Genomic DNA, 14287 nt, shown 5'->3' with positions numbered 1-14287 from the left:
CAACAGTAAAAAGACAGGCTATATACAGTAGTGAGGCTATAAAAGTAGTGAGGCTACATACAGACACCGGTTAGTCAGGCTGATTGAGGTAGTATGTACATGTAGATATGGTTAAAGTATGCATATATGCATATATGATGAACAGAGAGTAGCAGTAGCGTAAAAGAGGGGTTGGCCGGTGGTGGGTGGCGGGTGGCGGGACACAATGCAGATAGCCCGGTTAGCCAATGTGCGGGAACACTGGTTGGTCGGCCCAATTGAGGTAGTATGTACATTAATGTATAGTTAAAGTGACTATGCATATATGATAAACAGAGAGTAGCAGCAGTGTAAAAAGAGGGTTGGGGGGGTACACAATGCAAATAGTCCGGGTAGCCATTTGATTACCTGTTCAGGAGTCTTATGGCTTGGGGGTAAAAACTTTTGAGAAGCCTTTTTGTCCTAGACTTGCACTCCGGTACCGCTTGCCATACGGTAGTAGAGAGAACAGTCTATGACTGGGGTGGCTGGGGTCGTTGACCATTTTTAGGGCCTTCCTCTGACACCGCCTGGTGTAGAGGTCCTGGATGGCAGGCAGCTTTGCCTCAGTAATGTACTGGGCCGTACACACTACGCTCTCTAGTGCCTTGCGGTCAGAGGCCGAGCAATTGCCGTACCAGGCAGTGATGCAACTAGTCAGGATGCTCTCAATGGCGCAGCTGTAGAACCTTTTGAGGATCTCAGGACCCATGCCAAATATTTTTAGTTTCCTCGAGAGTGGGAATAGGCTTTGTCATGCCCTCTTCACGACTGTCTTGGTGTGTTTGGACCATTCTAGTTTGTTGTTGATGTGGACACCAAGGAACTTGAAGCTCTCAACCTGCTCTACTACAGCCCCATCGATGAGAATGGGGGCGTGCACGGTCCTCCTATTCCTGTAGTCCACAATCATCTCCTTAGTCTAGGTTACGTTGAGGGATAGGTTGTTATTCTGGCACCACACGGCCAGGTCTCTGACCTCCTCCCTATAGGCTGTCTCATCGTTGTCTGTGATCAGACCTACCACTGTTGTGTCGTCTGCAAACTTAATGATGGTGTTGGAGTCGTGCCTGGCCATGCAGTCGTGGGTGAACAGGGAGTACAGGAGGGGACTGAGCACGCACCCCTGTGGAGCTCCAGTGTTGAGGATCAGCGTGGCAGATGTGTTGCTACCTACCCTCCCCACCTGGGGGCGGCCCGTCAGGAAGTCCAGGATCCAGCTGCAGAGGGAGGTGTTTAGTCCCAGGATCCTTAGCTTAGTGATGAGCTTTGAGGGTACTATGGTGTTGAACGCTGAGCTGTAGTCAATGAATAGCATTCTCACATAAGTGTTCCTTTTGTCCAGGTGGGAAAGGGCAGTGTGGAGTGCAATAGAGATTGCATTATCTGTGGATCTGTTGGGGCGGTATGCAAATTGGAGTGGGTCTAGGGTTTCTGGGATAATGGTGTTGATGTGAGCCATTACCAACCTTTCAAAGCACTTCATGGCTACGGAAGTGAGTGCTACGGGTCTGTAGTCATTTAGGCAGGTTGCCTTTGTGATCTTGGGCACAGGGACTATGGTGGTCTGCTTGAAACATGTTGGTATTACAGACTCAATCAGGGACATGTTGAAAATGTCAGTGAAGACACCTGCCAGTTGGTCAGCACATGCCCGGAGCACACGTCCTGGTAATCCATCTGGCCCCGCAGCCTTGTGTATGTTTAAAGGTCTTACTCACGTTGGCTACGGAGAGCGTGATCACACAGTCGTCTGGAACAGCCTCAGTGTTGCTTGCCTCGAAGCGAGCACAGAAGTGATTTAGCTCGTCTGTTAGGCTCATGTCACTGGGCAGCTCGCAGCTGTGCTTCCCTTTGTAGTATGTAATAGTTTGCAAGCCCTGCCACATAAGACGAGCGTCGGAGCCGGTCTAGTATGATTCAATCTTTGCCCTGTATTGACGCTTTGCCTGTTTTATGGTTCGTCGCAGGGCATAGCAGGATTTCTTGTAAGCTTCCGGGTTAGAGTACCACACCTTGAAAGCGGCAGCTCTACCCTTTAGCTCAGAGCGAATGTTGCATGTAATGCATGACTTCTGGTTGGGGTATGTACGTAGAGTCACTGTGGGGACAACGTCCTCAATGCACTTATTGATAAAGCCAGTGACTGATGTGAAGAAGAATCCCGGAACATGTTCCAGTCTGTGATAGCAAAGCAGTCTTATAGTTTAGCATCTGCTTCATCTGACCACTTTTTATAGATGAAGTCACTGGTGCTTCCTGCTTTAATTTTTGCTTGTAAGCAGGAATCAGGAGGATAGAGTTGTGGTCGGATTTACCAAATGGAGGGCGAGGGAGAGCTTTGTACGCGTCTCTGTGTGTGGAGTACAGGTGATCTAGAATTTTTTTCTCTCTGGTTGCACATTTAACATGTTGATAGAAATTTGGTAGAACTGATTTAAGTTTCCCTGCATTAAAGTCTCCGGCCACTAGGAGCGCCGCCTCTGGGTGAGTGGTTTCCTGTTTGCTTATTTCCTTATACAGCTGACTGAGTGCGGTCGTAGTGTCAGCACCTGTCTGTGGTGGTAAATAAACAGCCACGAAAAGTATAGCTGAAAAATCTCTAGGCAAGTAGTGTGGCCTGCAATTTATCACAATATACTCTACTTCAGGCGAGCAAAATCTAGAGACTTCCTTAGATTCCGCCCCCCCTTGTCTTACCGGAGTGTGCTGTTCTATCTTGCCGGTGCAGCGTATATCCCGCTAACTGAATTTCCATGTCGTCATTTAGCCACGATTCCGTGAAACATAGGATATTACAGTTGTTGATGTCCCGTTGGTAGGATATTCGTGATCGTACCTTGTCTAATTTATTGTCCAATGATTGCACGTTGGCGAGTAGTATTGACGGTAACGGCAGTTTTCCCAGTCGCCTTCTCCGGGTCCTGACCAGGCATCTGGCTCTTTGTCCTCTGTACCTGCGTCGCTTCCTCTTGCAAATAACGTGTATTTCGGCCCTGCCGGGTGTTTGGAGAATGTCTTGTGCGTCTTGTTCGTTGAAGAAAAAATCTTAGTCTAATCCGAGGTGAGTGATCGCTGTCCTGATATCCAGAAGCTCTTTTTTGCCGTAAAGAAACATTATGTACAAAATAAGTTACAAATAGCACGAAAAAAAACCACTGTAAAACTACTACCATTTCTTCCGGCGCCATTTTATCATTTTATCATATATATATATATATAAATATACAGTTCCAGTCAACAGTTTGGACACACATACTCATTCAAGTGTTTGAAATGTACTTTATATTTGAGATTCTTCAATGTAGCCACCCTTTGCCTTGATAACAGCTTTGCACACTCTTGGCATTCTCTCAGCCAATTTCATGAGGAATGTTTTTCCAACAGTCTTGGAGTTCCCACATATGCTGAACACTTGTTGGCTGCTTTTCCTTCACTCTGCGGTCCAACTCATCCTAAACCATCTCAAATGTGTTGAGGTTGGGTGATTGTGGAGGCCAGGTCATCTGACGCAACACTTCATCACTCTCCTTGGTCGCTGCAGAATGCTGTGGTAGTCATGCTGGTTAAGTGTGCCTTAAATCACTGACAGTGTCACCAGCAAAGCACCCTCACACCATCACACCTCCTTGTTCGTGCATCACGGTGGGAACCACTCATGCGGAGATCATCCATTCATCTACTCAGAGTCTCACAAAGACACGGCGGTTGGAACCAAAAATCTCAAATTTAGATTCATCAGGCCAAAGAACAGGTTTCCACCGGTCTATTGTCAATTGCTCATGTTTCTTGGCCCAAGCAAGTCTCTTCTTATTATTGGTGTCCTTTAGTAGTGGTTTCTTTGCAGAAATTCGACCATGAAGGCCTGATTAACTCAGTCTCCTCTGAACAGGTGATGTTGAGATGTGTCTGTTACTTGAACTCTGTGAAGCATTTATTTGGGCTGCAGTTAACTCTAATGAACTTATCCTCTGCAGCAGAGGTAATTCTGGGTCTTCCTTTCTTATTGCGGTCCTCATGAGAGCCAGTTTCATCATAGCGCTTCATGGTTTTTGCAACTGCACTTGAAGAAATGTTCAAAGTTCTTGACATTTTCCGTATTGACTGACCTTCATGTCTTAAAGTAATGATGGACTGTCGTTTCTCTTTGCTTATTTGAGCTGTTCTTGCCAGAATATGGACTTGGTCTTTTACCAAATAGGGCTATCTTCTGTATACCGCCTAGTGCTGGGCGATAAATCATTATCAATAATTATAGAGGTAATTACTTCCCTCAATAACGATATAAAAACGTTTAGATTAATTTTCGATCATGTCGATATAGAATAATTAGGTACAGCAGTCCATTTCAGCTCTGACGCAGCAGAAGCGTGCGGAGAAGTGACAATATGCATGTGGAGAGGTATACGCCCACTAAAACCACTTAGCACATTGAGTGATGGAGTAGCCACTATTAACCACGTAAAATGAGTGATGTGGGTGAAAACAGTGGCAGCGATAGCCAAGGAGACGGAGAATAAATTATTGATAAAAAGGGTTAAACTGTTTCAGTAATTTGGAAGTGGTTTGGCTTTTTGAAGTCCGACAAAGAGCAGAGCAATGTTCGGTGCAAATTGTTCCGTAGACAGGTGGCTAAGTTTGGTATTACGACAAACCTTTTTCAACATCTGAAGCAAAATCACTCTTTGGAACATGCAGGAATTTTGAGTTTGCGCCACGGTAATGATAAATGCCCCTCAATCAACAGCCAATCTAGGGATGTTTGCCCGAAGCAGCCAACACGGACAGAAATGATGCCCTACAAGCAAACATCGAAAAGACAAAGACGTCACAAATGCTATTATGCATTGCATTGCTAAGGACATGCTACCAATTAGCACAGTCGAAAAGGAAGGTTTCAAGAGGCTTATCAAATTAATTGACCCTAGGTACGTGCTCCCTGGCCACAAATATGGAACAATTTTCCTTAAAGTATAAACGTAACTTTTATTTAACTAGGCAAGTCAGTTAAGAACAACTTCTTATTTACAATGACTGACTATCGGGGAACAGCGGGTTAACTGCCTTGTTCAGGGGTAGAACAACAGATTTTTACATTGTCAGCTCGGGGATTCTTGTTCCAAGATGGCGTAGCGGTTCAGACGTCTTTGTCTTTGTCTTGTCGTGTCCCGTGTATATATCTCTTTTTCCCTTCGTATATATTTTTTAGATTTTTTTATTAACCTCAGTTTCAACATACTCTCCTGAAAACCCGCCTCCCTAATTTGAAGCTGGCTAGCCAGCTAACTAGCTACGAGCTAGTAGTCAGTTAGTCACTGATAGCAGTCATCAGCTAACCTTAGCCCAGTCAACTCCTGCCACTCTGCGCAGCGCGATTCAACCCAGAGCATACCGGACTGCTTTTTCTCCACATCTCCGGTTTCCTACTGCCGGTCTACCCCCTGGCTAACATCTCTGTCCCGAAGCAGGCACCAGTGAGCCTGGAACTAGCCTGATGCTAGGCCTATCTCCCAGCTGCCTGAAGAGGTCCATCAGCCACTCCTTGGGCTACAAAACATATTTTGCCAATTGGCCTGTACCCCTTTTACTGCCAACACGGAGCCCCGCTGATCCATCACGACTGGTCTACCGACGTAATCCGCCCGAGGGGTTTCAACAGGCTCCTCCGTCGCAACGTTCCCTGAAGGCCCATCCACTAGCCTGCTAGCCGCGGCCCGCTAGCTGTCTAGAGCATATTGTACTGTTAGCTAAAGAGGACCATCAGCCAATTTCTTGGGCTACAATACCTATTTTGCCAATTGGCTGGACCCTTTTACTGCCTACACAGAGCCCTGTCGATCCAACACCACTGGTCAACCGACGTAACCGTCCGAGGGTGCTACAACAGACTTCTTCCATCGCGACCATTGCTGTTTTGGTTAGTGATTATTGTCTTATTTCACTGTAGAGCCTCCAGCCCTGCTCAATATGCCTTTGCTAGCCCTTTTGTTTCACCTCCCACACATGCGGTGACATCACCTGGTCTAAATGATGTCTCTAGAGACAAAACCTCTCTCATCGTCACTCAATGCCTAGGTTTACCTCCACTGTATTCACATCCTACCATACCTTTGTCTGTACATTATGCCTTCAATCTATTCTTCAGAAACCTACTCCTTTTACAGAAACCTACCCCTTTTACTCTCTGTTCCGAACGCACTAGACGACCAGCTCTTATAGTCTTTAGCCGTACCCTTATCCTACTCCTCCTCTGTTCCTCTGGTGATGTAGAGGTTAATCCAGGCCCTGCAGTGCCTAGCTCCACTCCCATTCCCCAGGCGCTCTCATTTGTTGACTTCTGTAACCGCAAAAAGCCTTGGTTTCATGCATGTTAAAACCTCTTGACGCTAGGGGTCAGATTTTTTATATATATTTTTTAATAACGTTCCCAAGGTAAACGGACTATTTCTCAGGTCCAGATCGTAGAATATGCATATAATTTACAGATTAGGATAGAAAACACTCAAAAGTTTCCGAAACTGTCAAAATATTGTCTGTGAGTATAACAAAACTGATTCTGCAGGCGAAAACCTGAGGAAATCTAACCGGAAGTGATTATTATAATTTTTTTATCTGTGTTTCCTTGCCCGTCTTTCTTCCATTTAAAGGGGTATCAACCAGATTCCTTTTCCATTGGCTTCCTCAGGCTGTGACCAGGCTTTAGACATAGTTTCAGGCTTTTATTTTGAAAAATTAGCGAGATTTTTCAAAAGTAGTCAGGTGTCCTTTGATTAGTTCCTGCGCGCGAGAGGTGTAGCTTGCCATTTTCTTTCTCTCTTTTATTGAATAGGTTACGGTCCGGTTGAAATATTATTGATTATGTTTGTTAAAAACAACCTGAGGATTGATTATAAAAAACATTTGACATGTTTCTACGAGCATTACGGATACTTTTTGGAATTTTCGTCGAACGGAACGAGGCTTTGGTTTTCTGAACATAACGCGCAACCCAAATGGCGTTTTTTTGGTATAAAAGTAATATTTATCGAACAAAAATAAAATGTATTGTGTAACTGGGAGTCTCGTGAGTGCAAACATCCGAAGATTATCAAAGGTAAGCGATTAATTGTATTGCTTTTCTGACTTTCGTGACCAAGCTAACCAAGCTAATATAAGGCTAACTGTTTTAGCATTGATTGATACACTCACAAAAGCTTGGATTGCTTTCGCTGCAAAGCATATTTTCAAAATCTGACACGATAGGTGGATTAACAACAAGCTAAGCTGTGTTTTGGTATATTTCACTTGTGATTGCATGATTATAAATATTTTTAGTAATATTTTTGAATCTGATACGTTTGAGAATTTTCTTCTGCCTTTCAGGACCGGAACGAGGCTGTAGTTTTCTGAACATAACGCGCAACCCAAATGGCGTTTTTTGTTTGTTAGAAAAGTAATATTTATCGAACAAAAATAACATTTATTGTATAACTGGGAGTCTCGTGAGTGCAAACATCCGAAGATTATCAAAGGTAAGCGATTCATTTTATTGCTTTTCTGACTTTCGTGACCATGCTAATTTGGGGCTAACTGTTCTAGCATTGATTGATACACTCACAAAAGCTTGGATTTCTTTCGCTGTAAAGCATATTTTCAAAATCTGACACGATAGCTGGATTAACAACAAGCTAAGCTGTGTTTTGGTATATTTCACTTGTGATTGCATGATTATAAATATTTTTAGTAATATTTTGCGCCCTGCAATTCAGCGGTTGTTTAGGAAAATGATCCCGCTAAAGGGATCCGTAGCGCAGAGAAGTTAACATTAGAAACCTCCTCCCTAAGTTTGTTTTATTCACTGCTTTAGCACACTCTGCCAAACCAGATGTCCTAGCTGTGTCTGAATCCTGACTTAGGATAACATTTCCTGACAAGATAGAACTGCCAAAGGGGGCGGAGTTGCAATCTACTGCAGAGATAACCTGCAGAGTTCTGTCATACTATCCAGGTCTGTGCCCAAACAATTCGAGCTTCTACTTCTAAAAATCCACCTTTCCAGAAACAAGTCTCTCACAGTTGCCGCTTATTATAGACCACCTTTTGCCCCCAGCTGTGCCCTGGACACCATATGTGAATTGATTGCCCCCCATCTATCTTCAGAGCTCGTACTGTTAGGTGACCTAAACTGGGACATGCTTAACACCCCAGCCGTCCTACAAGCTAAGCTAGATGCCCTCAATCTCACATATTGAGATTCTGTGAGATTCTGTGTTGTTGTAACTCTGTGTTGTTGTTTGTGTCGCACTGCTTTGCTTTATCTTGGCCAGGTCGCAGTTGTAAATGAGAACTTGTTCTCAACTGGCCTACCTGGTTAAATAAAGGTGAAATAAAATACATTTTAAAAATCGATTTAGCAACCTTTCGGTTACTGGCCCAACGCTCTAACCACTACCTGCCTAGTGGTTTGTTCAGGCATTAGGCATTCTTGAGTCTGAAGCAGATATGCACCTTTTAAACTTTATTTTATTAATAATCGTGATAATTATCGTTATCGAATGAAACAATATATAGATATCGTGATAATTTGCCATATCGCCATAATTTGCCATAATTTGCCATATCGCCCAGCCCTAATACCGCCTACTAATCACAACTAATCACAACACAACTGATTGGCTCAAACGCATTGAGAAGGAAAGAAATTCCATAATTAACAAGGCACACCTGCTAATTGAAATGCATTCCAGGTGGCCACCTCATGAAGCTGGTTGAGAGAATGCCAAGAGTGTGCAAAGATGTCATCAAACTGTCATCAGGGTGGCTACTTTGAAGAATCTCAAATATAAAATATATATTTTAAAAAATGTACCCCCTTTTTCATGGTATCCAATTATTAGTTGTTACTGTCTTGTCTCATTGCTACAACTCCCGTACAGGCTCGGGAGAGACATGCGTCCCCCGAAACACAACCCAACCAAGCCGCACTGCTTCTTAACACAGCGCGCATCCAACCCGGAAGCCATCCACACCAATGTGTCAGAGGAAACACCATACACCTAGCGACCTGGTCAGCGTGCACTGCGCTCAGCCTGCCACAGGAGTCGCTAGTGCGTGATGAGACAAGGATATCCCTACCGGCCAAACCCTCACTAACCCTGTATTCAATATACACAAGAAAAGTACAATCATTTGTGTGTTATTAGTTTAAGCACACTGTGTTTGTCTATTGTTGTGACTTAGATGAAGATCAGATCACATGTTATGACCAATTTATGCAGAAATCCAGGTAATTCCACATACTTTTTCTTGCCACTGTATATCGTTTTTTTCATCATATTTTTTGGAGAGGCGAAAGGGGAAACACTGATTACAGTTGTTTGTCCCTCTTGGAAAAGGAGGACTGAGCACGCCCCCATTCTCATCGATGGGGCTGTAGAGGAGCAGGTTGAGAGCTTCAAGTTCCTTGGCGTGCACCATCGAGAGCATCCTGACGGGTTGCATCTCACTGCCTGGTATGGCAACTGCTCGGCCTACGACCGCAAGGCACTACAGAGGGTAGTGCGTACGGCCCAATACATCACCGGGGCCAAGCTTCCTGCCATCCAGGATCTCTATACCAGGCAGTGTCAGAAGAAGTCCCTAAAAATGTTCAAAGACTCCAGCCACCCTAGTCATAGACTGTTCTCTCTGCTACCGCACGGCAAGCGGTACCTGAGCGCCAAGTCTAGGTCCAAGAAGCTTCTAAACAGCTTCTACCCCCAAGCCGTAAGACTCCTGGACATCTAATCAAATGGCTACCCAGACTATTTGCATTGCTCCCCCCCTTTAACGCTGCTGCTACTCTCAGTTATTATCTATGCATAGTCACTTTAATAACTCTACCTACATGTACATACTACCTCAATTATCTCGACTAACCGGTGCCCCCGCACATTGACTCTGTACCGGTACCCCCTGTATATAGCCGTGCTATTGTTATTTTACCGCTGCTCTTTAATTATTTGTTACTTTTATGTCTTAATTTATTTTAGGTCTTTTTCTTAAAACTGCATTGTTGTTTAAGGGCTTGTAAGTAGGCATTTCACTGTGAGGTCTACACCTGTTGTATTCAACATATGTGACAAATACAATTTGATTTGAATAGTCCAAATGAATCTAACATAAATCTAGAAATCTGTTATAAATGTTGACGTTTTTGCAAAAGAGGTTTTAGTCCCGCAATTTTACATCTAGCTAAGATGTTGGGTGTAGTACTTTTCAAGTGAAAAAATGTGCATGAAAACTAGTAGTGCACTGCAGACAGTAGGGTCTCGTTGCTGCTGAGCCCTCTAATCTCTCTCGTTGAATGACAGCAAACACTTCATTGAAGAATCCCGTCAATAGTTCCCACCCCTACTGCTACCGAACTACGACATGCCTCAAGAAAAACTGTGTGAGCGCGAACAGCCAAAAAACACCCTGCTGAACACCAAAACTAACAAAAAGGCCCATAAAACGCTCTCATTTCTCATAACATATCTGTATAATTGTGAGGGGGATGAACCAACAGACTGACTAGTGCCACATGTCAAGGCTAAAATGGTAAAAGCAACAACTCTTGTTCTCATCAAAGTTAGTTTAGAGTCCACTATGAGTCAGTGACGTAAAAGCAATAGCTCTTTGTCAAAGTTAGTCTTCTGTCAAGCCAGTGTGAGTCAGTCAGCGGTATAGTCATGTACGTACACTTGATGACTAGAGAAGTAAAAGCAACTCCTCATCAAAGTTAGTCTTCTGTCAAGCCAGAGTGAGTCAGGCAGTAACCTTGTCACAACATTTCCCTGAATGAAAAGCAACAGCTCTGTTCATTGTTTTTCTTTTATGTGTGTAAGACTCTAAACACGGGAAACCACATGATTGAGTGTTGTGATTTTCCTGAAACAATTATGCGTCTGTTTGAGACCTTTTCCAGTCTGGAAATAACAACAAAACAATATTAAACTAGCAGAAGTCTTAATTTAACGCTCACTGGCAAATGTTGAAGTATTCAAACATTTATGTCTAAACTATTATTTTGCCCAAATTAGAAACTCAATCTCAAGAGAAACCCCATTCACTCACTGAAATAATTAGCTCAATCCAAAACATTGTTATCTAAGTAGCAAACAAGATAATAATAGCTATTACCATCAAAAATCTATATTGTCAATATTTGTGAACTGAACTATTAGCTTTCATTAGACTTTCAGTGTCACAAGTAGAATAAAGATATATTCTATTCTAAAGCCACAAGCCTTCGTTTTGTTGTGTATCTAGCGCCTGGTAAGTCAGTGAGACCTTCAACAGTATTCTGAACACTCAGCATCTCTGGAGAGTCCCTCTCTGATGCAGTCCTGATGCTGTGACCTTCAAATCAGAGTCATCAACATGATGAGAAACCTCATTCGGGCAGCAACAGGCAGGGCAGAACAACAGGTCATTATCATTCACCTCCATCACAACACACTGCCTGCCAGCACAAAGAGTAGAAAAGGGTATTTATCAGACCACCAAGGATTAGCTACTACACTCCTAGACCAAGAACTACTGCACTACACTACACTCCCTTCAGAGGCTTGAGAAGGAGGAGGACACATCAATACCACTGCAACTTCAAATGGTTGTGCCCTTGTACAACTATGATGATTAAACAACTTGATGAAAGTGAGAGTTAGATGTGTGGTACACATAAAGCTCGACAATCCTGGGATTTATATGAGCCTGCATACCTTGAAGTGTATTTTTTTGTCAACTCTGCCTGCCTTCTACTTCTTTGATAATGCTCACTCTCACTGCTGTACTGTTATTTCACTAACTGGAATTGTTCAATAAGCAGCACAGAAAGTTATTGGGCCAGTTGCATGAGCTAGGACCAACGCATAGTAGTAATACTATAACTACTAGTAGTAATTAGTGGATGTGGCACTACTTTTGGGCATTTCTATTTAAAGATGATCACTGGTAATGTTACAATGTTACAATGTAAATGCAGTGCAGGCCATTCCAAAAAGCCATTTCTGTTATCAGTAAACATAAACATTTTTGACTGATTGGAGCATGTTATTACCTGACAAGAAGGCTAGGCGTTTCTTCAGAATGGGCAGTATGTTGGTGGCATCCATCCTGGCAAGTTCCACCCTTCAGTCTGAAAAGTAAAGATGTAGGTATAGCAAAGCAGGTGACGCACATAATAATAATGACATGATCACTCACACACGCGCACACATACAACATAGCATTTGGAACTGTGATCACTTTGTCAATGAAAAGCCAAATGATACAATGAAAAGCCAAGATGCTTTACCTTTCTAGAAATCAAAGGTACCTCCTTCAAACCTTTCCTTCTGGACCCATGTTCTGTAATGAGGACACAGAGATAAGAACAAGTCAACACTATAGATAAGTAGCAACTAGCTCAATATTGACAATCATATTGACAAACGAATCCTCCCCAAACGTGGAATGAAGACATACCTTATTACTTTATGAGAACAAAACCATATCCAGGCACTTAGTTAGGCTACAGTATCAAGTTATGAAGTAGGAAGAAGGAAGTGTAACTGTTCTGTTCTATTGTATTCCGTTAGCTTCAAATACACTAATAAACTTACTTGATTCTGATAAACAAGAAGTGGGAGGATTACCCATCTGGGCTGTTATCAATAACATGTCTTGTTTTAACTGAACTGAATGATACACAAACCACTGCAGTACATCATCATATCCTTTCGGTCAAATCTGTTTTTATCCCAAAGACTGCAGAATGATAGATTTACATGGTTGCTGGCCAAATCAGTGTCGGGAAACATTTGAAACCCATTAGTAGATTGAAATGCAGCATACTCTGACTTACTGCACAGTACTGAGCCACCCACTGGCATGTTATCATAGATTACATGCCAAATGGCCTAGTCATGGGCCCTCGTCAAAAGTAGTGCACTACATAGGGAATAGGGTACCATTTGGGATGAAGACCTGTTTTACTGTACCTTCTTCTCTCTAACTTGCATGTAGCCTAGTGTAATTTTGGGTTCATCCAGACTACAGTTATCAAACCACTATAACCATTAATAATTCAATAACCTTGTCCTTGTGTCATATATTATTAGAGAAAGTTGGGTTTGCTTTTTTTCCTGGAAAGTTAGTGTCTTTGAGCTATTATATCTAGATCAAATATGTGCATGATGTGTAAAGTGTGTTGACTGCCAGAGACTACTGTAATTAGCAGTGGTGTAAAGTATTTAAATAAAAATACTTTAAAGTACTACTTAAGTAGTTTTTTGGGGTATCAGTACTTTTCTTTACTATTTATATTTTTGGCAACTTTTACTTTTACTTCACTACATTCCTAAAGAAAATAATCTACTTTTTACTCCATACATTTTCACTGACACCCAAAAGTACTCATTACATGTTGACAGGTGGTCCAATTCACACACTTATCAAGAGAGCATCCCTGGTCATCCCTACTGCCTCTGGTCTGGCGGACTCACTAAACACAAATGCTTTGTTTGTCAATTATATCTGGGTGTTGCAGTGTGCTCCTGGCTATCCCTTAATAATAATAAAAACATGAAACATGTGTAGTCTGGTTTGCTTAACATAAGGAATTTGAAATGATTTATACTTTTATTTTTGATACTTAAGTACATTTTAGCAATTCCATATACTTTTGATACTTAAGTAGATTTAAAACCAAATACTTTTAGACTTTTACTCAAGTAGTATTTTACTGGGTGACTGTCACTTTTACTTGAGTCATTTTCTATGAAGGTATCTTTACTAAGTAAGACAATTGAGTACTTTTTCCACCACTGGTAAATAGCCACTGGATAACCTCACTCATATTCTCATACTCCAAGAATAAATAGTTATTCCTATTCGGAGGCTGTAATTGATGACAATAACAATGCTACTTATTTTGATAAAAGGCATACTATTGTCAATTTGAATATTAGACTGCTACCAAAGCATTGATAATAGTTTTCCTTGCTTTCAACGGTTGGCTACAGTAATTCGATAATGATGACATTTTCAATGACATTACCAATGGCCACGACGCATTGACTCGGTATGAAAGGGGCGTTCAGGAGTGTAGGCAATAATAGGCATGGTTGAGAATAAACAGACATACATTTTCTTACATTTAGGTTAAATTGAAAGTTTCGATATTAGGCTATCCTTATTTGTTGGCAGATCTTTGTAGAATGGTTTTATAGCCAGGCATACAGCTATAGCCACGAGACAAAAGCCCTGAAATCGAAGGACCCACCTC

General features: G+C 42.3%; 1 protein-coding gene across 3 annotated transcripts in view; it reads right to left on the bottom strand.

The window, feature by feature from the left end:
* The window catches only part of LOC139538885 (SEC14 domain and spectrin repeat-containing protein 1-like), a 72663-nt gene that overhangs the window by 57772 nt on the left and 604 nt on the right, over positions 1-14287 (bottom strand). For all 3 annotated transcript variants that reach the window (XM_071341415.1, XM_071341413.1, XM_071341414.1), the window contains 2 exons: positions 12317-12369; positions 12080-12157 (listed from right to left, as the gene is read on the bottom strand). In XM_071341415.1, coding sequence (XP_071197516.1) covers positions 12080-12134 — 55 coding nt within the window. In that variant the 5' untranslated portion in view covers positions 12135-12157; positions 12317-12369. The remainder of the gene's footprint in view (positions 1-12079; positions 12158-12316; positions 12370-14287) is intronic.

The sequence above is a fragment of the Salvelinus alpinus genome, chromosome 14, assembly GCF_045679555.1.
Source record: "Salvelinus alpinus chromosome 14, SLU_Salpinus.1, whole genome shotgun sequence".
NCBI lineage: Eukaryota > Metazoa > Chordata > Actinopteri > Salmoniformes > Salmonidae > Salvelinus > Salvelinus alpinus.
This window is presented reverse-complemented; position numbering and strand designations above follow the sequence as displayed.